This window comes from Scyliorhinus torazame, chromosome 21 (genome assembly GCF_047496885.1).
Source record: "Scyliorhinus torazame isolate Kashiwa2021f chromosome 21, sScyTor2.1, whole genome shotgun sequence".
NCBI lineage: Eukaryota > Metazoa > Chordata > Chondrichthyes > Carcharhiniformes > Scyliorhinidae > Scyliorhinus > Scyliorhinus torazame.
The window spans coordinates 28045707-28072981 of NC_092727.1; the positions used below are offsets into that span (position 1 = coordinate 28045707).

The following is a 27275-nucleotide window of genomic DNA, read 5'->3' on the forward strand; positions in this document are numbered from 1 at the left end:
ATTTCTCAAAGTATTGATACATCAATATGGCCTATAGAATAGTTGGAGGAGAAAAATGTTTTTCATTGCCTCAGTGGAGCTACATCCCCAGCCGACCAATCCATTTACTGAAATAAACACGGTTTATTCTTTTGAGGAAAGTCAACTTTTGCTTGGTGCTTCCCATCAGCAACAGTGTGCAGCAAATAACACTCCAGCCCCGTGATTTTATTACAGAGCAGCTTAAGGTTCCCATAAGTTGCACCACTTCAGGGACCAAAAAGATGAGCTGTATGACCCATCGCCACATTTACCTCTGCTGAGGCGAACCTAGAATCGGAGAAGATCACCTTTACTGTTACTTTACCAAAGCTAATGACCATTGTAAAAGACAATAATAAAGCAATAAAAGACAGAACAACATTTATGTTTGACAACTATATTTTGTAAAATTCAGTATGTTATCATTGGAAGAAAATGTACAAATCTGCCTTCTTTCTCACACTGAGGTTTCATACTTGTGAACTAGTCAAGGTAATTTTGTAAAATGATATATTTTCAAATAAAACTAATTATGCATGTACAATATTAAAAGGAATGTTCTATCTAAAACAGTTAACTATAGCCTTTTGTGCCTTTTTAAAACAATCTGGTGTTTGTAAGACATGTACAATTTTATTTGAAGAGGCTATTTCAGGCTAGCTACTGACAAGCAGGCAAATATCCTTTCAACGATGGCAGTTTCACAAGATGTACACAAAATTCCTTTACAGTAACTAGTTACTATAAAACGCTAAGCTGTCACATGATTATTTTTTTCACCCTCTGGAGAGCTGTTTTCTTAGTTCTCTAATTTCAATCAGGACAGAACTTCTCAAAGGCTTTGGTGAGTCTTTTCTGGTCAGGGATTAAGGAGATGGTTGTTATCAGTTTCTGCTGCAAAATAGCAAACTGAAAACAGATGCGTTTGAATGTCAAAGCAGCTCATCACCTGGCCCTATGCAGTCCAATGCAAGAACTCCTGGTCATGATTTAATCACAAATTTGAAGAATGTAACTAATTTGAAGTTGCGTGACAAGCAAAAGCCTTCATCATGATCGTCTATACTTATTTTCTATTGTTTTGGGGGAACAAAATAAAACTTTTCCACGTCACTACATATATATTGTTTCTCATAATAAAAATCTCTACTTAAATTCACAATACATTCTGTCTTTCTCCTCCCTCTATTAATTTTTTTGTAAACCACAAAACTAAGATAGCAGTTTCATAAATGAAGTTAAGACAAGGCATCACTGACCTGGATTACTGGAAGTAAAACTATCCAGGAAAAATTACATTAATGATATTCTCTAATACTAAGATTATCAAGGCATTTTATAATTTGTTTCAGCAAGTCCTATCTTTTCCAATCGACTCAATGTACAAAGGTACTTTGAAAGTTAATTAAGTACAAAGATTTCCTAGAGAACACTACCTCCACATCACAGCAGCGAAAGAAATAAGCAAAACAGAGCAGAACACACTGACTGATTACACTGAGGTTGCCTTAACAGTAGACTCTCACTTAAACCTAACTGTGCACTAGAATTGTTCACATCTCAATAGAAAATCAAATGTAACCAGATATCCTGGCCTATATTTTGCTGGACAAAATGGCACATGCAGAAATAAACACATGAAAGCAGTGAGGGAAACTGGGCATCAACTAAATTCCTCTTTCCTCCTCTTCCTTTTCATGGAATTTCATTACGATCTCTCCCAGTGCCCCTCTAGAGAGGCCATGTGGTGGCTATGTAATAATTTTCACCTGGTACATTTAGTACTGGGCAAGGTTTTGTTCTCTTCGGTTGTTCACCTGCCAATATACACCCCACCTCCCCTCTGTACCCCCACCAGACAAGCAAAATGTGGAGCTTTGTGCTATTGGCCTCATTGGTCAAGTACGGCTGGTACATGGAAACTTGTGAATGAATGATGATCAAAGGCCTGGGCAAATGTATTCTTAACTGGTGACTGTCACTTTCATATCACAATTTTAATATGCATTATGAAACAGGCCAACATTTTTATTTTCAAAAACTGTAAAAGAACATTTGAATCTGAATAATCCATCATTTGCTGCAGAAACAAACAAAAAAAACGAGTTTTCCAAAAGTTTGTCCATTGGCCATGCTTCTTGGCTCATCGAATTTCAGTAATCCATGAGAAATTAGAAAATAAAAACATCAGGCAAGAATGGCCAATGCAATTTCAAAATTTATATCCAAAAGTTCAAATTGTTAGTAATAAACTGGTTTCAATTGAAGTGACATCAAGTTTTATAATGTAACAAAAGCAGGGTGACAACTGGTAAGTCCAACAATCTACAAAATTAATTACGGAATACTGATGTAATCAGTTAGTTAATTTTCTGCTGTTAATGCTGAAACGGAGCAAGTCCATCAGGTTAGTAAACAATTGTAGGATAATTTAGACTTCAAAATAAAACATGCAATATTTGTTTGTGATCAGGAATTGTATGGAGATTTTAAAAATACTGAAAGATCTTTTTGGCAGATACTTCATGACTGAGAGACACATTCAAATATTTTCCACTTCAAATTACACCTTTATAGTCAGTTTACAAACAAAAAATGTCTGAAGACAAACTGATGCTTTCTTTAGAACTAGGCTGACAATGAACTTGAGGGATTTTGGCTAGAAATACAATTAAATATTTTTAAAGCTACAACAAAAATGTTTTAAAAAAAAAAAATCATACATAGACTTGACTGCAGCATTCATGGTATCATTCTCCCTTCCCATCCTGCAAAAGTCAAATTCTTAGCTTATAGTCATTACCCGCCGCCCCAAAAAAACATAGCTCCAAACTAGGCTGTTGACTTTTCCATCAAAGTGGCTCTAATTCAGAAATCAATCTTGCACAATTGATGACTGACCTCTTTCCATGCTGTACATTTCTATTATTCTGTGATTCAGTTACCCAGTGTCTCCCTTTTTATTTAGGGTGGCACATCAGTCATTTCCCCTCTCCTGGATAGAGACGGCTAGCAATGATCACAGGTCCAATTAAGCAACATAGCTGAGAACTAACAGAACTCCTAAATCTGAACGACTGATTGAAATGTCAAGTATCCTTCGGCATTGATCTGGCAGCCAGCAGATTATCAAGTTTGTACCCTGTACTGTTGACTGAGACTAGAGGAAACACTTGTTATAGTTGGAAGTCTACTTGGAATTAATGTAGTACCTATTATTTAAATAGATTATTCGATCACAGTTTCATTTTTCACAAGTTTTCATGATCATTAAGAAAAGAATGGAAACACAAATGGAACACCATCCCATATTAAACATGATTTGGTAACTAACAAAAAAAGAACATCATTTATAAAATTAATTATTCTTTTGGATTTAAGAGAGTGCCCAATACCAATCATTAATACTGCATCATTTTTCCTAGAGTGCTTATTAAGTAATGGCTTCAGATCATCTGTCTTTTAAGAAATCCTCTGCAGGGCTACATGCTCTTTTAGACTGCCTCGGATTTTTAAAGTTGATAATGGTGCTTAAGTACACACATTTAAATATGTAACTTTAAATAAAATAACAATTGAAAAAATGTCCAGAAACTAGAATCTTTTTTCAGGATAGAAAGTCAAAAGTTAACACTACAAGATGTTTTGATGCAGTTGGAAACTATTTTCCAGCTTTCCCATCTGCAACTACCTTAGCTGATTTTAAAATGGGTACATTGAATTAAGTTTAGATGGTGCTATGGACAAATTTTAGGATGTTGAACTAGTGTCTATTGCATGCTTAAATCAAAGTTCCTTGTGTAGGTCCTGCTTAAAAATGCCTGTTAATTACCGCAAACACTAAAAGCACTTGCAGTGTTAAGATGAACATTATTTTTAGGTGCAAAATCCCATCTTGCGTGCTTCTTTGAACCTACCCAGATCTTGTATTTATAGCGTGACAAATACAACATATATACTTTTGCCATAAACCGTCCTGCTTGGGAGTAAAATATCTAGCATTAAAATGGCACATTGGAATAAGTTAGCTGTATGGAATGTTAACATTTGTTCACCATTTCTACAGAGGAAAATTAATGTATTGAAATTCTCTACTTAAAACTATTTTTATGCCATTGGAAATTTATGTACAATGTTTTTTTCCTACTAAGAAGAAAATACATGACTCCAAAACTATTTTCAGCACAAGGTGTGAGATGTGTTATGATCTAGAATTCACTGCCTGAAAAAGGTACCAAAAGCAGAATCAATAGTAACTTTCAAAAGGGAGAAAACAATTGGGCAATGGGACTAATTGGATAGCTCTTTTAAAAAGCCAGCATAGGCACAATGGGCCAAATATCACCCTCCTGTGTTGTAAAATTCTATACTCTCACCTTCCTTATGCTTAAAAAAGAATTTATATTGTGTAATTTTTATACAAAACTTACCCACCTTTCAAATGTTTAGAGAACAGATACATTTGGACAAATATATAGAAACAGCCAAAGACATTGCATGCATTAATAATGGAAACATTTGCATTAATAATGGAAACATTTGGATAATTCAATTTTAAAGCATAATTATTATATCATAATCATATCCTGTGGGTTTGGTGAGGGGTGGGGATGGAAAGAGACAATAATGGCTGAATTTAGTATGAGATGTGGAGTGTAGAGCTGAATTCAGTGCAAATTGGGGTAGGTAAGCAGAAACCAATGTTTGATCATAGTAGGATTAACTTAAAGTGAAAACTTTCAAAGGAAATGGCTAATTTTTCATAGTAAAAAAAAAAGTGGTTGATAAACTAGTGCTGGATTCAGGTGCTCTTCATGATAGGACAAAGACTACACATGCTTGAAGACAATACAATAACGGAACTTGGGACTAGTTGACTCTGAGCTTCGCTTGGTATTGCTCCACCATGTGCTTTAAGTAAAATAAAAATCTGCATTAACTCAATGATAAAACACAAGGGCTACCCTATACATTTCAGTCCCATCTTCTCTTGTCCCAAAGAAGTCTTCTGCAGAGAATTGGGTCAACGTGAAACAAACTAATTTCTCTGCCATTGATTTTTTTTGTAGGTTACGTTATTAATCTAGCTGCCTAGACTGACAAAAAAGGGGCTAGTTATCTTCATCCTGATTTTGTACCGATGGTTTGTTTCCAGTATTTGCCGACCCTTCGTAACGCTGTGATGCAATGGCTGCCTGATGGGACATACTTTTTCGAACAATATCGCCTTTTCGCCACAAAGTGATTTCCTATATATAAGAAAAAGAAGTGACACAAGGCACACAAGCAGATTTCTGTCACCATTACTTCATGACGTTAAAATTTTGTGCTTCCAGGAGAAAATAAAGTTTGAAAACTATTACTGGATAACATTAACACTATACACAAAAGATGTCACTAATATTAGAGGCTCTATATAACATTGTTCTCCCTAAAGTATCCCAATAAAACATGGAAGAAACAAATCAAGTTTACTGAAATTAAATGATGTCAACTGCCCTGAATTGAATGCTGTTGAGAAAGCCAACTTATAGTGCCGAGTTCCCCCATGAACAAAGATACCTCTGTTTGGTAGCTACACTACAAAATGTGTTTCACAATTCAAGTTCACAGCAGTGGTCTGTCTCCTGTTTACGGTTCCGGATATACCAGTTTCCTAGGATAATTAACTTGATAAAGTTGGTTGTATTGATGTGATATGGGTAACATATGACAGCGATTTTTACAATGGAAATTGATTCTAGGCAAGGAAAAGTTCAGGTACAATCTTTTTTTCTATAAATTTAGAGTATCCAATTCATTTTTTGCCAATTAAGGGGCAATTTAGAATTTAGCGTGGCCAATTCACCTACCCTGCACATCTTTGGGTTGTGGGGGTGAGACCCAAGCAGACACGGGGAGAATGTGCAAACTCCACATGGACAGTGGCCCGGAGCGAGGATCAAACCCGGGTCCTCAGCGTCGTGAGGCAGCAGTGCTAACCACTGCACCGCCGTTGAAATACAATTTCATGAAGATAATAATAATCTTTATTGTCACAAGTAGGCTTACATTAACACTACAATGAAATTACTGCGAAAAGCCCCTAGTCACCACATTCCAGCGATTGTTCGGGTACAGAAGGAAAATTCATAATGTCCAAATTACCTAACAGCACGATTTTCGGGACATGTGGGAGGAAACAGGAGCACCTGGAGGAAACCCACGCAGACACAGGGAGAACGTGCAGACTCCGCACAGACAGTGACCCAAGCCGGGAATCGAACCTGTGACCCTGGAGCTGTAAAGCAACAGTGCTACCCACTGCTACCGTGCCACTAAATAGACTACTCAGGAGGCAGTAGAGGAGAAATTAGGTGGTTAGTTAAGTATGCCTGTTGATCACTTTCACTGGAACTTATTTTATTGCTGAAGGTCTGACAGCATTTGTTTCTCCCAGGAATTAATACGACCAGTAATTGGTGAGGGTAGTGCATGAAATTTGCGGTCCGATGGGGCGTGTATTGACTACATTTTAATGTTAAAATAAGCACAGTTTGCAAAATATAGTAATTAATAAAAAGTTCTATAGTGTAGCAACGGAGTAGGATCTTTCACAGATTACAAACGCAAGAGCAACAGTCGCATGCTATAGCTGATACATTTCTAATAATTACCAACTGATTTCTGAACATAATCTACCCAAAGACAACTTCAATGTTTTCAGCACTTTTTATAGTTCAATTTTAAGAGAAAGGTCAGATGAAAATGGTCACACCACAGAATCCTCCATGCAGTCTGTGGCTTGCTTTTAATTTACAAAGAACCTCCATGGTAAGCAGCTGACACAGTAATTATGTTGCTTTGCTTTCAACAAAAGCCATAAAGTGAGAGGCATCAACTAGATGAAAGTTGCTGCACCTGTGGAGTAGCGCCTCGAGTCGTAACAATTTAGCTTGCCTGAGCTGTTTTGAAGTATCTGCCTGCAGTAGATATCGCAGAGGGTCGATTCTTGGAAGCCCTTACAACCAGTCTTATAGAACCACTTCAGGGTACAATGCAAAGGCAAGAGCAATCACTCATTCTAGTTTAAACCACACTAATAGTTCAGGCCAATTCTATGGTTAAGCCAATTGTTTCTTCGTCTTAATCTATTTAAGAATGTAAAATCCCGGTCATAGGGGAGGAAGTGGCATTGTCGCTGGATTAGTAATCCAGACACCCAGAGTAATGCTCTAGGACCCCGCTTTGAATCTCATCACGGCACATGGTGAAATTTGAATTCAATAAAAATATGGAAATGACCATGAAATCATTGTAGATTGTCATAAAAACCCATCTGGTTCTCTGGATAAAAGCAAATTACTGCGGATGCTGGAATCTGAAACGAAAGAGAAAATGCTGGAAAATCTCAGCAGGGGCTTTCTCTTTCCCATTTGATTCACTAATGACCTTTAGTGAAGGAAATCTACCACCTTTACCCAGTCTGGCTTACATGTGACTCTAGACGCACAGCACTGCGGTTGACTCTCAAATGTCCTCTGAAATGTCCTGACAAGCCACTCAGTTCAAGGGCAATTAGGGATGGGTAATAAATGCTGGCCTAGCCAGTGACACCCACATCCCATGAATGAATAAACAAAAAAATTTATACATTGAAACATTGGTTTGGAAAAAAGGTTATTTTGTATAGTCAGCAGGTTAACTTTGGACTGCTTCTGAAACTTTTTTATTTGCTGTCAATTTACAAATTATCATTGAAAAGGTGATATAGTATGAAATTATTATTTTAATGAAGTTTATCAACTTTCCCATTGAAGGTACAGATATTGTGTTGGTTTTAGCTAGATTCACAAGTGTAGCATCTCCAACCACATGAGAAAAGTGGATTAATGGTCATGGAGGTTAGGGGGAAGAATGTTCTAAAAACTGCACAGAAAAATTTTACTTCTGTGGAGATTATAATTTAAAAAAAAAATACACCTGTATTGAAATAGTTTCACCTTGTCGAAAAAACACAACAGGTGCAAATAAAACCATAGAACACTATCACTGGGATAACTCTGTAAAAGTCATAGGCCAGGATTTTCTGGTCCCATGAATTCCCACCTTTGTTCCGTCAAATTTTCTGTCCTGTTCATGAAAATTCCCACCTTAGGCGGGACCGGAAAATCCCGGCCATAGTTTTCAATTACAGCTGCTGTGACTCTGACAATAGGAGGTGAAATGGTCCCTTCACATCCAGAATCCCACTTCTTCAGAGTATATGCAACTTGTTTTAAAATGACAAACCAGATCAAATGAGAGATATATTCTGAAATGTTTACCAGTATAAATTGGGTATTGGCTAATAGATGGAGTATCTTCATTACTCAATGACTACACTAACTAGTACTTACCTGCTGTTTGAAATATCTCCTTTCCTCCTCATCAATAAGAACAAGATTGAGGTAGTATCGTACAGAGAACTTCTTGTTGATATCCCTCATAGTTGGAGTCAACTCATATCCAGCCAGAAAAAGCCTGATAGGAATGGACTCACCTAACAAAAAACAAATATGAAAAACAAACTCTGCACAAATTGAATATTACATATATATTTTTGGCAGTGTATTAAATAGGCAGCAAGAGGTATTAAAGCCCTGATCCACGTTAAAATTGGAAGTGCAGCTTTTCTGGTTTTGGTCCAATGTGATACGACTCGTGCCTGTTACTTGTTGAACTAGCAGCAAAGCCGATTACAATACTCCCCGCTGTTTGATACAATATTGTAACACCATACTTGATTGGATCAGTATCACTAGAATATTACAAGTGATTCAAACCACCACTACAAAGTGAAAGATGTGGATTTTCAAACTTAATTTACCACATTTATGAACACGGGAATTTTCAAGGACAGTTGACCTCATAAGCCGATCCCTTTTCAACCGATCTAGCCATATCTATCTGCGTGCACTTATTGGATGCAACACTGAAGCTACTGTAGACTTCATCAAAGCAGTGATTAATGCTGGGTGCAGGTCTATGGACAGTGATGGCATTCCTGCACTTCGCAAAATTACCATCCTTTATCTGAGAATCTGACCAGTAAACACTGTCCTTTCCAGACATATACAGTACTATTTAGTGCGGAGGAGTCCTGTCTGGATCTATCCTGGGGAGAAAATTCCCCAAAGTGCTTTGTGCACTAGGGATGGGTAATAAATGCTGTTTTTTCCAACACTGCCCAAAACCAGAAATTAATTGTAAACAGCTTAAATTAAACTGCATTTGTCAATTGCCTACCCACCATCCAAATTCCTCACACCTCGCGTAGCTCAAGCACATCCTTCACTACGTTAACCATACTATGTGTCACCTGCAAATACTGGGATGGAACTACTGGTACCCTCTTTCAGATTATTTCCTAAAATGTTGAAGCATAGCAGCCCGAACATTGAGCACTGTTGGACTCCATTGCAATTCCCACCGACTACACTAACCATATCAGACTACATAGCCACAATCCAAATTGGATTCCTTCAGATCTGTGAAATATAAGTTGAAAACAGTTATTTTGGAGTTGTTCTTTCAGCGATTCCTTGCTGTTGGTAAGGACGGAAACGTTAAGAACGAAAGACTAAAGAGGAATTTTTTTCAAAATTAGAAAAAAGATGAAATTTTTTCATGGAGTTATTCAGGCTGTTCTAGTACACATAGGCCAAAGTTCATTCAATTTGGGTCCAAGATATAACTGTTAAAGTAAATTGGCCAGAAAGACAGTTTTGTTGTTGTAGAGAAAGCGCAAATAAAGTTTTGCTCAAGAGCTTCACTACCCACCTCGGACTGGGGCTCCATCCATTATTTCATACTTTGCTATTGTGTCGTTTTCATGAAACACGTTTGGTCCAGTTCCTGTAGTTTCCCTTTTTATGATGTCAATCTCCATATGTTTGATCTTGATCCGAACCAGTAAGAAATAGATCTTTCCCACAATGACATCCTTCAAATGGTACCTAGAATTGGAAGAGGTGCCAGGACTTGTACAATCACTTAGCGGTTTTCATGTTGGATTTCAATTTCCTTTGCTGATTTCAAAATATTATGTCCACTTTTGTATTAGAATTTTATAGAAAAATATACTGCAAGAGACAAAGAAATCTTTGAAGCCATTCAAGTATCATCCTCTGAACGAAAATGTAAAACAAGAAAGAAGCGGTGTTGCAATTCTCAACAGTTTAACACTTTAAGCAGTGCAAGACTGCTCAGTTTTCAGAGTGCACACATAATTTCTTGCACAATATGACCGCTAAGAATTTGAGTACACTTTTGAACAACTTTTGATTCATTAGTACTGCTGCCATCAGAAGTGGAATTTCAATACACTGAATTCCTTCTAAATGTACAATTTGCTTAATTATCTTAAGTCTTTAAAAAGTTTAAATGATTATGCCTTCTAAAAAAAGAAATAGATGGCAGTGGACTAAACAATAACCTGTCACCTTTGGGACCATGGTTCAGCCTAAACTGCTTGATGAATATCTATATTATCAGTTACAAAACAGTGGGTAACATGCCAAGACAAAGCATTCCAATGTAAGGTGTTCAAAAGCATAGAGACCTGGAAAATCTTAGCAATGGATTACCTCTTAGTAGCTATGCTTAAGTGTGGGTGTTCATAAAGCATAAACATTATTCTCTGGACAGTAGTATTGTTTTAGTCCCTCACTTTGATATTTCACACAAGTGAATCTAAAAATTAATTGCACACGTGAAATGATCAACTAACCACCGCAATGGAAATCTGGTGCGGCAGGACAGAGAATCCTGCCCACAGTATCTCATACACACTTTTTAAAAACAGGCTTGTTTTAAACCTCAAAAAGAATGCAGTTAAGAAGATGTGCAAGCAAAGTTAAATCTTAGGCTACAACACAAGTAAATTATCAATGCGAGCTCCAATGCAGTGGACCCAAGGAGTTTTCTTCAGTCAGCAAGACATTAAAAATGAAGGCATTTAATTTGCCTCATCTGTACACCAGCCTGCAAAGTCAGCATGTAGTTTCTGGCAGAACAGTTATGCTTAAAGGCGTCATAATAACAAAACAACTAGCAAAATGATGTGCCATGTAAGAAAATGACAAAACCGTGGCATATTTTGAAGTAGAAATGATTAAAACTACCAATTTAGAAGGGAGGAAAATTCAATTGCATACATTTTTCACTAACCATGGATAAAGTTGACATTTTAGACTAAATTAATGGGAAGCATATTCTACTGAACTGTAGCACTGTTTTATACTTTAGAACTACAGGTCATGCACAGCAGTTGTTTTGTACAGAACATTAATTGTGACTCACAAATTCCACATTTATGGGTGGTACTAATAATGCTACTTTTTTTATTATCCATCCCCAAGAAGCTACTGGTGAATCCTCTTCTTGATCTGCTGCAGGACCTGTAGTGATGGCAGACTTGCAATGGTGTAAGGTAGGGGATTCTGGGATTTTGAGCCAGCAATGAAGGAATAGTGTACAGTATATGCCCAAGCAAACATTAAGTTGGGCTTCAATCTGTACGGGACCTTAAAATTGATAGCATTCTCATGATCCTGCTGCTCGGCTCATTCTTGCTGATTTCACTCTTGGTGGGGTTTCTGGCAAGTTGTTGCAGCTCATTCTTCAGAAAGGGTGGCAGGAATGTGAGTAAGGACTTATTGATTTTGGGTAGTGTTGAACCTCTTGCCTGTTGTTATTACATCCAGACATGTAGTGCGTATTCCATCACATTGCTGAGTTGAGCCTTGTTGACTGTCCTTTGATTTTGAAGGATTGGGAGATGAGCCACTCAGCACAGCGTATCCAGCCTCTCTCTACCATGCTCTTGTAACTGTTATGCTGGTACGCCTGGTCAAATTGGGAGGCTGGGAACAAGGGACTGGTTTAGCACAATGGACTATACAGCTGGCTTGTAATGCAGAACAAGACCAGCAGCGCGGGTTCAATTCACATACCGGCCTCCCTGAACAGGCGCTGGAGTGGGGCTTTTCACAGTAACTTCATTGAAGCCTACTTGTGACAATAAGTGATTATGATGATCCCCAGAATATTAACAGTGGGGAAATTGGCAGTAATAGTGCTGTTGAAGGTCAGGGATGTTGAAGCAGCTAATGGTGGGTTTACCAGAGACACTTTCTGCAGTGATGTCTTGTATCTGACAACTGACCACCAAAACCAGGACTACATTTCTTTATGTCAAGTCCCCAGCTAGGCAGTTTTCTGCTTGACACTTATAAACCTTATTTTTATGCAGGTTCCTCGATGCCTTGGAAGCTATTCGCAGTTCTTCCCTGGTATTCAACTCTTGCATCCATTTCTGGATCAAGGATGTGAAGAGGTTGGAAACAAAATGGTTCCGAAAGGACTTGAACTAAGCAAGAAAGAGTAAAATAAACAAAATGACAGACATCAGTAAGTTTACACTTAAGTTAATTTCAGCTAATAGTTTCATGGAGCAGGACTTGGGTCCCCTTTATTAATGAAACTTTATTGAACTATTTCTAGTTTTGAGAATCACAGGGAAATTCAACACCACCAAGTAAGCTGTTGATGAAAATGGTAAAGTAGTTGGCTCATTTGCTTTAGTTTGTTGTTCTTAATAGGGTGAAGAAATCTTACTGTACATGAACTTTTAACTCCTGCTGGGATAGACAATTTCTTACAGCTGAGGAAACACAAGTGATTTGTTCCCGGGCCCTTTTTACACGGCTACTGGGGCAGTCTTTTGCACTTAAGGTGGTTTTCATCAGGCTCAATTCAGCAACAGTGTCCACAGCAATGAAAACTGGGATCTCAGCACAGTGAAGGAGCTCAATTCCATGACTTGGTATGCTAATACACAATGTTTTGAACCAGCAGTTAATGGATCAGTTTGCATTTATAGTCTAGTAAAGAAACGACTTGTATCACTTGTGTGGGCAGCACAAATGGATAGCACTGTGGCTTCACAGCGTCGGGGTCCCAGGTTCGATTCCCCGCTGGGTCACTGGCTGTGTGGAGTCTGCACGTTCTCCCCGTGTATGCGTGGGTTTCCTCTGGGTGCTCCGGTTTGCTCCAACAGTCCAAAGACGTGCAGGTTAGGTGGACTGGCCATGATAAATTGCCGTTAGTGACCAAAAAAAGGTTAGGAAGGGTTATTGGGTTATGGGGATAGGGTGGAAGTGAGGGATTAAGTGGGTCGATGCAGTCTCGATGGGCCGAATGGCCTCCTTCTGCACTATGTTCACTCTGGTTATTTGGTCTAAGTTTACTTGAACATGAACAAAGTCTGCTGCTGGTAAAGTAAATATATTCACATCTAAAGCACAAGATCTTAAAATTATATCTATGCAAAAGGCAATATTTCTGTTAAGACAGATTTCACTTTGGTCTTCAAGAGATATACACTATTCCCATTTTGTCTGTTCATTATCTAACTTAAATGGAAAAGAACAAAGGAGGCAATTTTTACTTTGGACACTGTAAAATGGGGGATATCAAATTGACCACCCATTACAAGCCTCGCCCAATTCTACATTCCAGTGACTTCACTGGAAACGGAAATTAGACAGGTTATGCGATAGGTAGTTAATTCTATACCAGCAAAAGTAAGAATTACCCCCAAGAATCCAACTGAGAATTGGACCCCACACTTTGATGTTCCTTCAATATTTCATGGAAGTACATGTCATTTCAACTACAGTCAAATCCACAAACAGTGAAATCCTCTTGTATGCAAAACAATTCTGAAGGGGGAAAAAAAACTTGCATATATCCAGATAAGCTTATGGCTGTTGCACGTGGGGAGAAACATTTCTAACTAGTTAATGATTGCGTCTAAGGGCCTGATTTTAACTCTGTGTAAATGGATGGGTCTTGAGGGAGTTAACAATCTCACCCCAAGTCTCTCATGTTACGTGCAGCACTCAATCATGTTAGGATTTGTTACCACATTTATAGTCATGTTTCTGATCTGATCGCAACAGTCCATTTGAGCCATTAGACTGCATACAAGTCAGACACCATCTAATTATTAAAGGTCGATTATATGTTAGCCCATTCCCCAAAGATTGAGACTCATGTTGGGGTATAAAGCACCATTTGAAATGCCCATTCTACACAAGAGCCAATCTGGGGTTGGGCAAAATCACAAGTGAGCCCAATTGTTTCTTGGAGCCTAGTAATCCAATAGCAACACAGCAATCAGTAGGCAGAAATGTGGCTGCATTCCTCCTAACTGTCCAAGGTGGCAATGCCAATACCAGCACCTTTCTGCTTTTGTTGCATCAGAACTTGAACCCATATTTAGAGCTATGCATTAAAGCCATGCATTACTGAAATGGATTCTACATGCATGTGACTTAGAAATAACCAGATGTCAGATACCTTGGTTGAACAAGTTCCAGTCTTACTCCAGACCCAGTCAATACCAATATACGTCCCATGGGCATGTCTGGTTATATGCAGCTTTTTTTCTCCAAACTACTGCCTACAACAGGATTTCACTGTACATACTTTGACTTGTTGTATTCAAATTCAATGTGCAGGCAGTCTTCAATCCCAACTTCCATTTTTATAGATGAGTTCATCTCAGGGTAGGTACTGAGGGTGTGAACGACAATATCCATCTCCTTTGCAATATCATTCAATCTACGGCTGATGGTTGCTCTGAGAAAGTACCTGAATTTGGAGGGGAAAAAAGAAAAATTAATGTGAGTTCATCTTTGAAAGATGTTCAGGTGATTTGAAATTTTTCCTCTGGTGTTGATTATTACCACAGCTCCATTTCCATATCTACTGAAATTTGCTATCATTTATAAATCATTATTTTTTTTGTTCCATAGTAACATAACAAACATAGGCAAGGTTAACCCTACTGCCAATCCCAATGGGGTCTCCTCCTTAAACTATTACAGTTCTAATGGTGAGTTAGTGGCATTAGGGGTCCTATACAGGCTAGACTAGGAAAGGGTGCCAGCATACAAATCAACAAATTTGTGACAATGCATTGATAACCTCTGGGGTGATAATCTATTACCATAATCTTGCATTTTATCAATTGGCAAAATCCAGTCTACAAAGCCAAAGATGTAACTGTTCTAATGTTCTAAGGAATAAAAATATGTAAAACATCAAACTCTTTATCTAAATGTTTTGAAAAAGCGTTACAATTTACATGAGTGCTAATGATATTAAAACAATCATCATCCTATCCACTCACTAAAGCTGTGTTCAAAATATTTTCCTACTTCAAAGTATTCTTGATTTAAGTAAAGCATTATGACAGGCATGTGAAACTTTGTATCCCCAACTGTAAAAAAGTAATTAGTGAGACTTCCGGGTGCGGCGATGACCAGCTGAGTCGCACGTTTCGGCAGCTCCCTGTGAAACGGACTTTTGGGCTCTTGATAGGAGCCCCAACGGCAATTTTGACGGCTAAAAACACTGTGCGGTAAACCAGAAGGGAATCCCCCCTGGATACGGATGAAAAAAGGAGGAGAAAGTGGCCGGATTGCAGTGGATCCTTTAGAACAGCGGCAAGGAAGGCAAGCAAAAACCAAGATGGCGTCGGAAGGTGGCAGTTTAACATGGGGCCCTGAACAACAAGAGTTCTTGAAATGCTGTGTGGAAGAGATAAAAAAGGAAATGAAGAAAGAGCTGTTGGCCCCGATACTACAGGCGATCGAAGGGCTAAAGGAGGAACAAAAGACCCAGGAGCGGGAGCTTCGGGTCGTGAAGGCGAAGGCAGCCGAGAATGAGGACGATATACAGGGCCTGGTGGTGAAGACGGAGACGCAGGAGGCACATCAGAAACGATGTGTGGAAAGGTTGGAGGCACTGGAAAACAACGCAAGGAGGAACAACCTGAGGATTCTTGGTCTTCCTGAAGGTGTGGAGGGAGCGGACGTCGGGGCATATGTGAGCACGATGCTGCACTCGTTATTGGGAGCGGAGGCCCCGGCAGGACCGTTGGAGGTGGAGGGAGCATACCGAGTTATGGCGCGAGGACCGAGAGCAGGAGAAATTCCCAGAGCCATAGTGGTGAGATTCCTCCGTTTTAAGGATAGAGAAATGGTCCTTAGATGGGCGAAGAAAACTCGGAGCAGTAAATGGGAGAACGCGGTGATCCGCGTTTATCAAGACTGGAGTGCGGAGGTGGCGATAAGGAGGTCGAGCTTTAATCGGGCCAAGGCGGTGCTTCATAAAAAGAAGATAAAATTCGGAATGCTGCAACCGGCAAGACTGTGGGTCACATATCGAGGGAGGCACCACTACTTTGAGACGGCGGATGAAGCGTGGACTTTTATTGTGGAAGAAAAACTGGAATGAGTGAGTTATTAAAAAGAACATTCGAACAAAGTGGTGGGGCGAATGTGGGGGGCAAAGAGGGGATTTATGTACTAATCCTGCTATGTGGTAACTTTTCTCTCTCCCACAGGTGGTGATGGGGGGAGGAGGGGAGGTGGAGGAGATGGGGCGTTGGCCATTGGGGGCGGGGCCAAGGGAGAAGCGCGGGCTTGGTTCCCGCGCTATGATAATTATGGCGGGAATAGAGAAGCAGGAAGGAGGGGGCGTCGCACGGTGCGAGCCGAGGTCACGGGGGGAAGCCGAGGTCAGCCAGAGTTTGCTGACTTCTGGGAGCAACATGGGGGGAGTAATTACGCTAGCGGGGGATCTAGCGGGGGGGGTGGGAGGGGGGAATTACTGGGTTGCTGCTGCTGGGGAGAGGGGGGAGCTGGTACGGGAGAGGATGGGCGGGGGGGCACCGCCTGGGGGAGATACAGCTGCGTGGGAACTGGGTGAGGAGCTGGAAAAAGGTGATGGCTAATCGACAAGGGGGGGGTAGGAAGCCCCCCAACTCGGCTGATCACGTGGAACGTGAGAGGGCTGAACGGGCCGATAAAGAGGGCACGGGTACTCGCACACCTTAAGAAACTTAAGGCAGATGTGGTTATGTTACAGGAAACGCACCTGAAACTGATAGACCAGGTTAGGCTGCGCAAAGGATGGGTGGGGCAGGTGTTCCATTCGGGGCTAGATGCGAAAAACAGGGGGGTGGCTATATTAGTGGGGAAGCGGGTAATGTTCGAGGCAAAGACTATAGTGGCGGATAACGGGGGCAGATACGTGATGGTGAGTGGCAAACTACAGGGGGAGACGGTGGTTTTGGTAAACGTATATGCCCCGAACTGGGATGATGCCAATTTTATGAGGCGGATGCTAGGACGCATTCCGGACCTAGAGACGGGAAAGCTGATAATGGGGGGAGATTTTAATACGGTGTTGGAACCAGGGCTGGATAGGTCGAAGTCCAGGACTGGAAGGAGGCCGGCAGCAGCCAAGGTGCTTAAAGATTTTATGGAGCAGATGGGAGGTGTAGACCCGTGGAGATTTAGTAGACCTAGGAGTAAGGAGTTCTCGTTTTTCTCCTATGTCCATAAAGTCTACTCGCGCATAGACTTTTTTGTGCTGGGTAGGGCATTGATCCCGAAGGTGAGGGGAACGGAGTATACGGCTATAGCCATTTCGGATCACGCTCCACACTGGGTGGACTTGGAGATAGGGGAGGAAACAGGACGGCGCCCACCTTGGAGAATGGACATGGGACTAATGGCGGATGAGGGGGTGTGTCTAAGGGTGAGGGGGTGCATTGAAAAGTACTTGGAACTCAATGATAATGGGGAGGTCCAGGTGGGAGTGGTCTGGGAGGCGTTGAAGGCGGTGGTTAGAGGGGAGCTGATATCAATAAGGGCACATAAAGGGAAGCAGGAGAGTAAGGAACGGGAGCGGTTGCTGCAAGAACTTTTGAGGGTGGACAGACAATATGCGGAAGCACCGGAGGAGGGACTGTACAGGGAAAGGCAAAGGCTGCATGTGGAATTTGACTTGCTGACTACAGGCACTGCAGAGGCACAATGGAGGAAGGCACAGGGTGTACAGTACGAATATGGGGAGAAGGCGAGCAGGTTGCTGGCACACCAATTGAGGAAAAGGGGAGCAGCGAGGGAAATAGGGGGAGTGAGGGATGAGGAAGGAGAGATGGAGCGGGGAGCGGAGAGAGTGAATGGAGTGTTCAAGACATTTTATAAAAAATTATATGAAGCTCAACCCCCGGAGGGGAGGGAGAGAATGATGGGCTTCTTGGATCGGCTGGAATTTCCCAAGGTGGAAGAGCAGGAAAGGGTGGGACTGGGAGCACAGATCGAGGTAGAAGAAGTGGTGAAAGGAATTAGGAGCATGCAGACGGGAAAGGCCCCGGGATCGGATGGATTCCCAGTCGAATTCTATAGAAAATATGTGGACTTGCTCGCCCCGGTACTGACGAGGACCTTTAATGAGGCAAAGGAAAGGGGACAACTGCCCCCGACTATGTCTGAAGCAACGATATCGCTTCTCTTAAAGAAGGAAAAGGACCCGCTACAATGCGGGTCCTATAGACCTATTTCCCTCCTAAATGTAGATGCCAAGGTCCTGGCCAAGGTAATGGCAATGAGAATAGAGGAATGTGTCCCGGGGGTGGTCCACGAGGACCAAACTGGGTTTGTGAAGGGGAGACAGCTGAACACGAATATACGGAGGTTGTTAGGGGTAATGATGATGGCCCCACCAGAGGGAGAAATGGAGATAGTAGTGGCGATGGATGCCGAGAAAGCATTTGATAGAGTGGAATGGGATTATTTGTGGGAGGTGTTGAGGAGATTTGGTTTTGGAGAGGGGTATGTTAGATGGGTGCAGCTGTTGTATAGGGCCCCAGTGGCGAGCGTGGTCACGAATGGACGGGGATCTGCATATTTTCGGCTCCATAGAGGGACAAGGCAGGGATGCCCTCTGTCCCCATTATTGTTTGCACTGGCGATTGAGCCCCTGGCGATAGCGTTGAGGGGTTCCAAGAAGTGGAGGGGAGTACTTAGGGGAGGAGAAGAACACCGGGTATCTTTGTATGCGGACGATTTGCTACTATACGTGGCGGATCCGGCGGAGGGGATGCCAGAAATAATGCGGATACTTGGGGAGTTTGGGGATTTTTCAGGGTATAAATTGAACATGGGGAAAAGTGAGTTGTTTGTGGTGCATCCAGGGGAGCAGAGTAGAGAAATAGAGGACCTACCGTTGAGGAAGGTAACAAGGGACTTTCGTTACCTGGGGATCCAGATAGCTAAGAATTGGGGCACATTGCACAGGTTAAATTTAACGCGGTTGGTGGAACAGATGGAGGAAGATTTCAAGAGATGGGATATGGTATCCCTGTCAATGGCAGGGAGGGTGCAGGCGGTTAAGATGGTGGTCCTCCCGAGATTCCTCTTTGTGTTTCAGTGCCTCCCGGTGGTGATCACGAAGGCTTTTTTTAAAAGGATTGAAAAGAGCATCATGGGTTTTGTCTGGGCCGGGAAGACCCCGAGAGTGAGGAAGGGATTCTTACAGCGTAGCAGGGATAGGGGGGGGCTGGCACTACCGAGCCTAAGTGAGTATTATTGGGCCGCTAATATTTCAATGGTGAGTAAGTGGATGGGAGAGGAGGAGGGAGCGGCGTGGAAGAGATTAGAGAGGGCGTCCTGTAGGGGGACTAGCCTACAGGCTATGGTGACAGCCCCATTGCCGTTCTCACCGAGGAACTACACCACAAGCCCGGTGGTGGTGGCTACACTGAAGATTTGGGGACAGTGGAGACGGCATAGGGGAAAGACTGGAGCCTTGGGGGGGTCCCCGATAAGAAACAACCATAGGTTTGCCCCGGGGCGAATGGATGGGGGATACGGAATGTGGCAAAGAGCAGGAATAACGCAACTGAAAGATCTACTTGTGGATGGGAAGTTCGCGAGTCTGGGAGCGCTGACCGAGAAATATGGGTTGCCCCAAGGGAATGCATTCAGGTATATGCAACTGAGGGCTTTTGCGAGGCAACAGGTGAGGGAATTCCCGCAGCTCCCGACACAAGAGGTGCAGGACAGAGTGATCTCAAAGACATGGGTGGGGGATGGTAAGGTGTCAGATATATATAGGGAAATGAGGGACGAAGGGGAGACTATGGTAGATGAACTAAAAGGGAAATGGGAAGAAGAGCTGGGGGAGGAGATCGAGGAGGGGCTGTGGGCAGATGCCCTAAGCAGGGTAAACTCGTCGTCCTCATGTGCCAGGCTAAGCCTGATTCAGTTTAAGGTATTACACAGGGCACATATGACTGGAGCACGGCTCAGTAAATTTTTTGGGGTGGAGGATAGGTGTGCGAGGTGCTCGAGAAGCCCAGCGAATCATACCCATATGTTTTGGTCATGCCCGGCACTACAGGGGTTTTGGATGGGGGTGACAAAGGTGCTTTCAAAAGTAGTAGGAGTCCGGGTCGAACCAAGCTGGGGGTTGGCTATATTTGGGGTTGCACAAGAGCCGGGAGTGCAGGAGGCGAGAGAGGCCGATGTTTTGGCCTTTGCGTCCCTAGTAGCCCGGCGCAGGATATTGCTAATGTGGAAAGAAGCCAAGCCCCCGGGGGTGGAGACCTGGATAAATGACATGGCGGGGTTTATAAAGCTAGAGCGGATTAAGTTCGTCCTAAGGGGGTCGGCTCAAGGGTTCACCAGGCGGTGGCAACCGTTCGTCGAATACCTCGCGGATAGATAGACGGAATGGGAAAAAGAAGGCAGCAGCAGCAGCCCAGGATCGGGGGGGGGGGGGGGGGGGGGGGGGGGGAGGGGTGGGGGCGGGGGCGGGGGGGGGGAGGAGGAAACAGAAGGACTCTCAGGGTTGTTAATATATACTGTATAGTATGTATAGGTCGTTGCCACAGATAATTATATATTGGACTGTTAAATTATATTTTTGGAGAGTGTTACTTGTGACAAGGCAGTTGCCAATTAGGGCTAGTTTTCATTTTTGTTATTTATTATTTATTCATTTTTTGTTTATATAAAATAGGTCATTGTTATTTGTGCTGTTATAATATTGTGTAAAGGATGCACAATGTACTGTGTTGGTTGACCAAAAATTTTCAATAAAATATTTAATTTAAAAAAAAAGTAATTAGTATGGTTACAAATTTTTTTCATTCAAATCTTTAGTTGAATCTGCATTGAAGTTGCGTAACACTGAAATGAAGGACTGATGGTCACTGGTGCCAGGAGCAATGAGATAATGATTAAGAGTACTTCACAAACAAGCGAGTTGAAACACTTGAGATTTTTCTTAGCAATACATTTAACAGGTCTCGTAACAGTATCTTAGTTTCAAAATAATTGGACCCCCCCTCCTCCACAAAGGATGAAACGCTTCCCCCCAATATTTTTCGTTGAGAAAGACAATTAAATAGCATTAAGGAGCAATCTACTCATGACCTAACTCAATGGCAGAACAGGCTAGAGGAGCTAAATGGCCTACACCTATCTTCTGTTGTTGGAACTGTTTATTATGCTCATTCAAGGGCCCGCAGAGCACTTTTGAAAACAAAATTCTGTGTGTAACTATGTACAATAGGGCATTGAATAAAAAGTTATAAAAATCAGTAATTAGACCACAGAGTTCATTTCCAGACACTCCATGCAGGAAGGATATTGGAGTCATTGAAAGAGCATGGTGGAAATTCACCGGAGTTGATACCAAAAATAGGGTGGCATGGTGGTGCAGTGGTTAGCACTGCTGCCTAACAGCACCGAGGACCCCGGATCGATCCCGGCCCCAGGTCACTGTCCGTGTGGAGTTTGCACATTCTCCACATGACTGCGTGGGTCTCACCCCCACAACCCAAAGGTCTGCAGGGTAGGTGAATGGCCATGCTAAATTGCCCCTTTAATTGGAAAAAAAAATGAATTAGGTTCTCTAAATTTAAAAAAAACTGATACCGAAAGTGAAATGTTTTGATATTAAAACAATAAAAAAATTTCAGACTTTAATCAATGAAACAGTGAAGGCTAAGGGGATCAAAGAGGTTTCACAAATTAATAAAGCTTTTGAAAGTGAACAGTGGACGAATAGCCATGCTTTTCCACTCCAGCAGAATCCTAATGCTATATATTATTTTTTCACCATCCAATAGTCAACCTATTTCCACTGATTGGCAAATTGACATAAACACCATATCATCTTGCAAGCAAGCATTGCAATCAATTGTGCAAAGAATTATGGATTGATTAACGTAACATTTTTTACTAGCTTGTCTTTGGAGTGTGGGGGCAAATTGACATAAACACCATATCATCTTGCAAGCAAGCATTGCAAGCAATTGTGCAAAGAATTATGGATTGTTTAACGTAACATTTTTTACTAGCTTGTCTTTGGAGTGTGGGGGGATCAAAATTATGTTCCCATTTTCCCCCTTCGGTTTTCTTCACTAAAACAAAAGATGAAAAAAAAAATGATTTTACCCGATTCTCAACATTTGCCGAGCTAATACTACTCTCCTGCTGTTATTGCGACTTTGTTTCAAAATTACCCTGGCATTTGAATGAAGCAGTTTTAAACATAAAATAGTAAAGGAGATTTATTTTGTACAATATAATTTCACATAAGATTTGAATATAGCAATTTCAAGTTAAGATAAACAGATTATTGTATACTTCAGTACTTATTTTGCAGGCAGTTCTCTCAAACAACCACGTTTTCTCACATCACTAATGTGCAGATAATTACCTGATCAAATAGTGTAAACCAATTTAATCAAATCCAACTGTTCACACAACCCCAGAAAAATGTTTTAAATCTATTTAAATCTGTTCAAGAAATTCATAGATAGTTACAGAAGTTCCAAATTAATGCTGTATAATGCAATGTTTTATCTGTTCAAAGAAATTGCACCCAGGGTTGATGCAAGGAAAAGGGTGCCACACACATATTTGGTTCAGCCATATCTCAACAGAAATAAAGAGAACACTCGTCACTGCTATACCAAAAGATATTTACTATTATCTGAAACGTCTTGGTAATACTGCAATAATTCATCTATACAAAGCGCGTCAGAGTAGGCTTGGGTTACTGTCTGTGCGGCTTCTGCACGTTCTCCCTGTGTCTGCATGGGTTTCCTCCGGGTGCTCTGGTTTCCTCTCATAGTCCAAAGATGTGCAAGTTAGGTGGATTGGCCATGCTAAATTGTCCTTAGTGTCCAAAAAAGATTGGGGGAGTTACTGCAATAGGGTGGAGGTGTGGGCTTGTGTAGGGTGCTCTTTCCAAGGGCTGGTTCAGACTCGATGGGCCGAAATGGCCTTCTGCACTGTAAATTTTATGATAATCCCAAAGTCATTCAACACATTTAACCATTAGGGCATTTCTAGGGTGCTTGTGAAATGTTTCCGATTTCATGCCCCGATTTCCAAATAATAATGCAAAATATCTTAGAGTCATAAAGTCCCACAGCACAGAAAGGCCCTTTGGCCCATTGTGTCGGCGCCTGTTGAAAACCACCACCTACCTATTCTAATCCTATTTTCTAGCACTTGGCCCATAGCCTTGTCTGTATTGGGATTGCAAGTGCACATCTAAATACTTCTTAAATGTTGAGGGTTTCTGCCTCCACCGCCCTTTCAGGCAGCGACTTCCAAGCTCCTATCACCCTCTGGGTAAAAACGTTTTTCCTCACATCCCCTCAATCTCCAGCCCTTACCTTAAATATATGCCCCTGGTCATTGGTCCCTCCACCAAAGGGAAAGGTTTCTTCCTGTCTACTCTATCTACGCCCCACATAATTTTATACATCTCAATCAAATCCCCCCTCAATCACCTCTGTTCCAAGTAAAACAACCCAGGTGTATCCAATCTCTCTTCATAGCTAAAACTCTTCAGCCCAGGCAACATTCTGGGAAATCTCCTTTGCACCCTTTCCAGTGCTATCATATCCCTCCTATAATGAGGATTCCAGAAATACACACAATACTCGAGCAGCTGTGGCCCAGCCAACATTATACAGTTCCAGCAAACCCTCCCTGCTCTTAAACCCTATGGCTCAGCTAATAAAGGCAAAGCCTTCTTAAACACTGTACCCACCTGCTCTGCCACCTTAAGGACCGGTGTACATGCACACCAAGATCCCTCTGATCCTCGGTGCTACCTAGGGTCTTACCGTTTATCATATATTCCCTTGCCTTGTTTGTCCTGCCCAAGTGCATCACCTCACACTTACCCAGATTGAATTCAATTTGCCACTGATCAGCTCACCTGACCAGCCTATCTATATCATCCTGTAATCTACGGCTATCCTCCTCATTATCTACCGCCCCACAAATTTCCGTATCATCCGTGAACTTACTGATCAACCCATCTAAATCATTTATATGAACTACAAACAGCGGGACCCCACTGGACACTAGTTTTCCAGGCAGAGAAACATGCTTCAACCATCACCCTCTGCTTCCTGCCACTCAGCCAATTTTGGATCCAGTTTGTCAACCAGATTTCCTTGAATCCCATGGGTTTTGTCTCCCTCGTGGGACCGTCTCAGTCTCCCTCGTGGGACCGTCTCAGTCTCCCTCGTGGGACCGTCTCAGGCTCCCTCGTGGGACCGTCTCAGGCTCCCTCGTGGGACCGTCTCAGGCTCCCTCGTGGGACCGTCTCAGGCTCCCTCGTGGGACCGTCTCAGGCTCCCTCGTGGGACCGTCTCAGGCTCCCTCGTGGGACCGTCTCAGGCTCCCTCGTGGGACCGTCTCAGGCTCCCTCGTGGGACCGTCTCAGGCTCCCTCGTGGGACCGTCTCAGGCTCCCTCGTGGGACCGTCTCAGGCTCCCTCGTGGGACCGTCTCAGTCTCCCTCGTGGGACCGTCTCAGTCTCCCACGTGGGACCGTCTCAGTCTCCCACGTGGGACCGTCTCAGTCTCCCACGTGGGACCGTCTCAGTCTCCCACGTGGGACCGTCTCAGTCTCCCACGTGGGACCGTCTCAGTCTCCCACGTGGGACCGTCTCAGTCTCCCACGTGGGACCGTCTCAGTCTCCCACGTGGGACCGTCTCAGTCTCCCACGTGGGACCGTCTCAGTCTCCCACGTGGGACCGTCTCAGTCTCCCACGTGGGACCGTCTCAGTCTCCCACGTGGGACCGTCTCAGTCTCCCACGTGGGACCGTCTCAGTCTCCCACGTGGGACCGTCTCAGTCTCCCACGTGGGACCGTCTCAGTCTCCCACGTGGGACCGTCTCAGTCTCCCACGTGGGACCGTCTCAGTCTCCCACGTGGGACGGTCTCAGTCTCCCACGTGGGACCGTCTCAGTCTCCCACGTGGGACCGTCTCAGTCTCCCACGTGGGACCGTCTCAGTCTCCCACGTGGGACCGTCTCAGTCTCCCACGTGGGACCGTCTCAGTCTCCCACGTGGGACCGTCTCAGTCTCCCACGTGGGACCGTCTCAGTCTCCCACGTGGGACCGTCTCAGTCTCCCACGTGGGACCGTCTCAGTCTCCCACGTGGGACCGTCTCAGTCTCCCACGTGGGACCGTCTCAGTCTCCCACGTGGGACCGTCTCAGTCTCCCACGTGGGACCGTCTCAGTCTCCCACGTGGGACCGTATCAGTCTCCCTTGTGGGACCATCTCTGTCTCCCTTGTGGGACCATCTCAGTCTCCCTTGTGGGACCATCTCAGTCTCCCTTGTGGGACCATCTCAGTCTCCCTTGTGGGACCATCTCAGTCTCCCTTGTGGGACCATCTCAGTCTCCCTTGTGGGACCATATCAGTCTCCCTTGAGGGACCATATCAGTCTCCCTTGCGGGACCATATCAGTCTCCCTTGCGGGACCATATCAGTCTCCCTTGCGGGACCATATCAGTCTCCCTTGCGGGACCATATCAGTCTCCCTTGCGGGACCATATCAGTCTCCCTTGCGGGACCACATCAGTCTGCCTAGTGGGACCACATCAGTCTGCCTAGTGGGACCACATCAGTCTGCCTAGTGGGACCACATCAGTCTCCCTTGTGGGACCATATCAGTCTCCCTTGTGGGACCATATCAGTCTCCCTTGTGGGACCATATCAAAAGCCTTGCTGAAGTCCAAGTAGACTAAGTTAAATGCATTTCCCTCATCGACACACCTGGTTACCTCTTTGAAAAATTCAATCAAGTTAGTCAGACATGACTTCCCCTTAACATAACCATGCTGACTGTTCTTAATTAATCCTAGCCTCTCCAAATGCAGATTAAGTCTGCGAACCAGAATTGCTTCCAATATTTCCCCCACCACTGAGGTTAGGCTGACTGGCCTATAGTTTTCTGGTTTATCCCTTTCTCCCTTCTTGAATAATGGTTCCACATTGGCTATCCTGCAGTCTTCCGGTACCTCTCCTGTGGCCAGAGAGAAATTGAAAATTATTGCCAGCGTCCCTGCTATTTCCTCCCTAGCCTCACTCAACAGCATTTCATCTGGTCCTGGAGGTTTGCCTACTTTCAGCTTGCCAGACCACTCAGAACCTTCTTTGTGTTTATGTAAATAGATTTAATTTTATTACAATCCTTCTCCCTGATTTCTATACCCACACTGTCCCTCTCACGAGTGAACACCGACACAAAGTATTCATTTAGAACCCTACCTCCATCCTCTGTCTCCATACACAAACAACCACTGTGGTACTTAATGGCCCTGCTCTTTCGCTAGTTATCCTTTAACCTTAATGTACTTGTAAAGTAACTTAGGATTTTCCTTTAGTTTACGTGCCAGTATCCTTTCATGTCCCCTTTTTGCTCTCTTAATTTTCTTTTTAAGTTCCCTCTTGCACATTCTATAAGCTGCTAGGGCTTCTGCTGTTTTGAGCCCTCGATATCTGCCATAAGCCCCACTTTTTCTTCTGATCCAATGCTGTATATCCCTCGATGTTCAGGGTTCACTAGATTTGTTGGTCCTACCTTTTCTCGATTGGAACATGTTGGCCCTGTACTCTCCCCATTTTCTTCTTGAATCCGTCCCATTATTCTGTTCCAGTCGACTCTGGCCAAATCATATCTGATCTTATTAAAATTGGCCTTCCCCCAGTTTAGAACTTTGATCTCAGGCCCATCCTTGTCATTTTCCATAACAGTCTTGAATCTAACAGCTATGATCACGGTGTGGTCTCATGGGACATTTTAAACGATGCATATTTCTACATCTCCCCAACTCCTTTTTGTGTACATAATAAGGGACATTGACTTTTAAAAAATGATGAACCAGTTTACGACTGCACAATTCAGACTTTTGATCTGAAAAAATGTGTAGGTGGCATAAATACCATTATTTTCACAGTAACATCATTGCAGTGTTAATTAATGCAAGTCTACTTGTGACACTAATAAAGATTATAATTTCTCCAAAATTTACCTCAAC

General features: G+C 42.8%; 1 protein-coding gene across 1 annotated transcript in view; it reads right to left on the bottom strand.

Annotated features, from left to right (window-relative positions):
* Nucleotides 1-402: 402 nt before the first annotated feature.
* Nucleotides 403-27275, bottom strand: part of LOC140398231 (vacuolar protein sorting-associated protein 26B-like) — a 50924-nt gene continuing 24051 nt past the window's right edge. Inside the window, exons 3-6 of the mRNA XM_072486647.1 lie at nt 14536-14700; nt 9823-9998; nt 8400-8542; nt 403-5270 (exon numbers count right to left, since the gene is read on the bottom strand). Of these exons, the coding sequence (XP_072342748.1) occupies nt 5133-5270; nt 8400-8542; nt 9823-9998; nt 14536-14700 (622 nt within the window). The 3' untranslated portion in view covers nt 403-5132. The remainder of the gene's footprint in view (nt 5271-8399; nt 8543-9822; nt 9999-14535; nt 14701-27275) is intronic.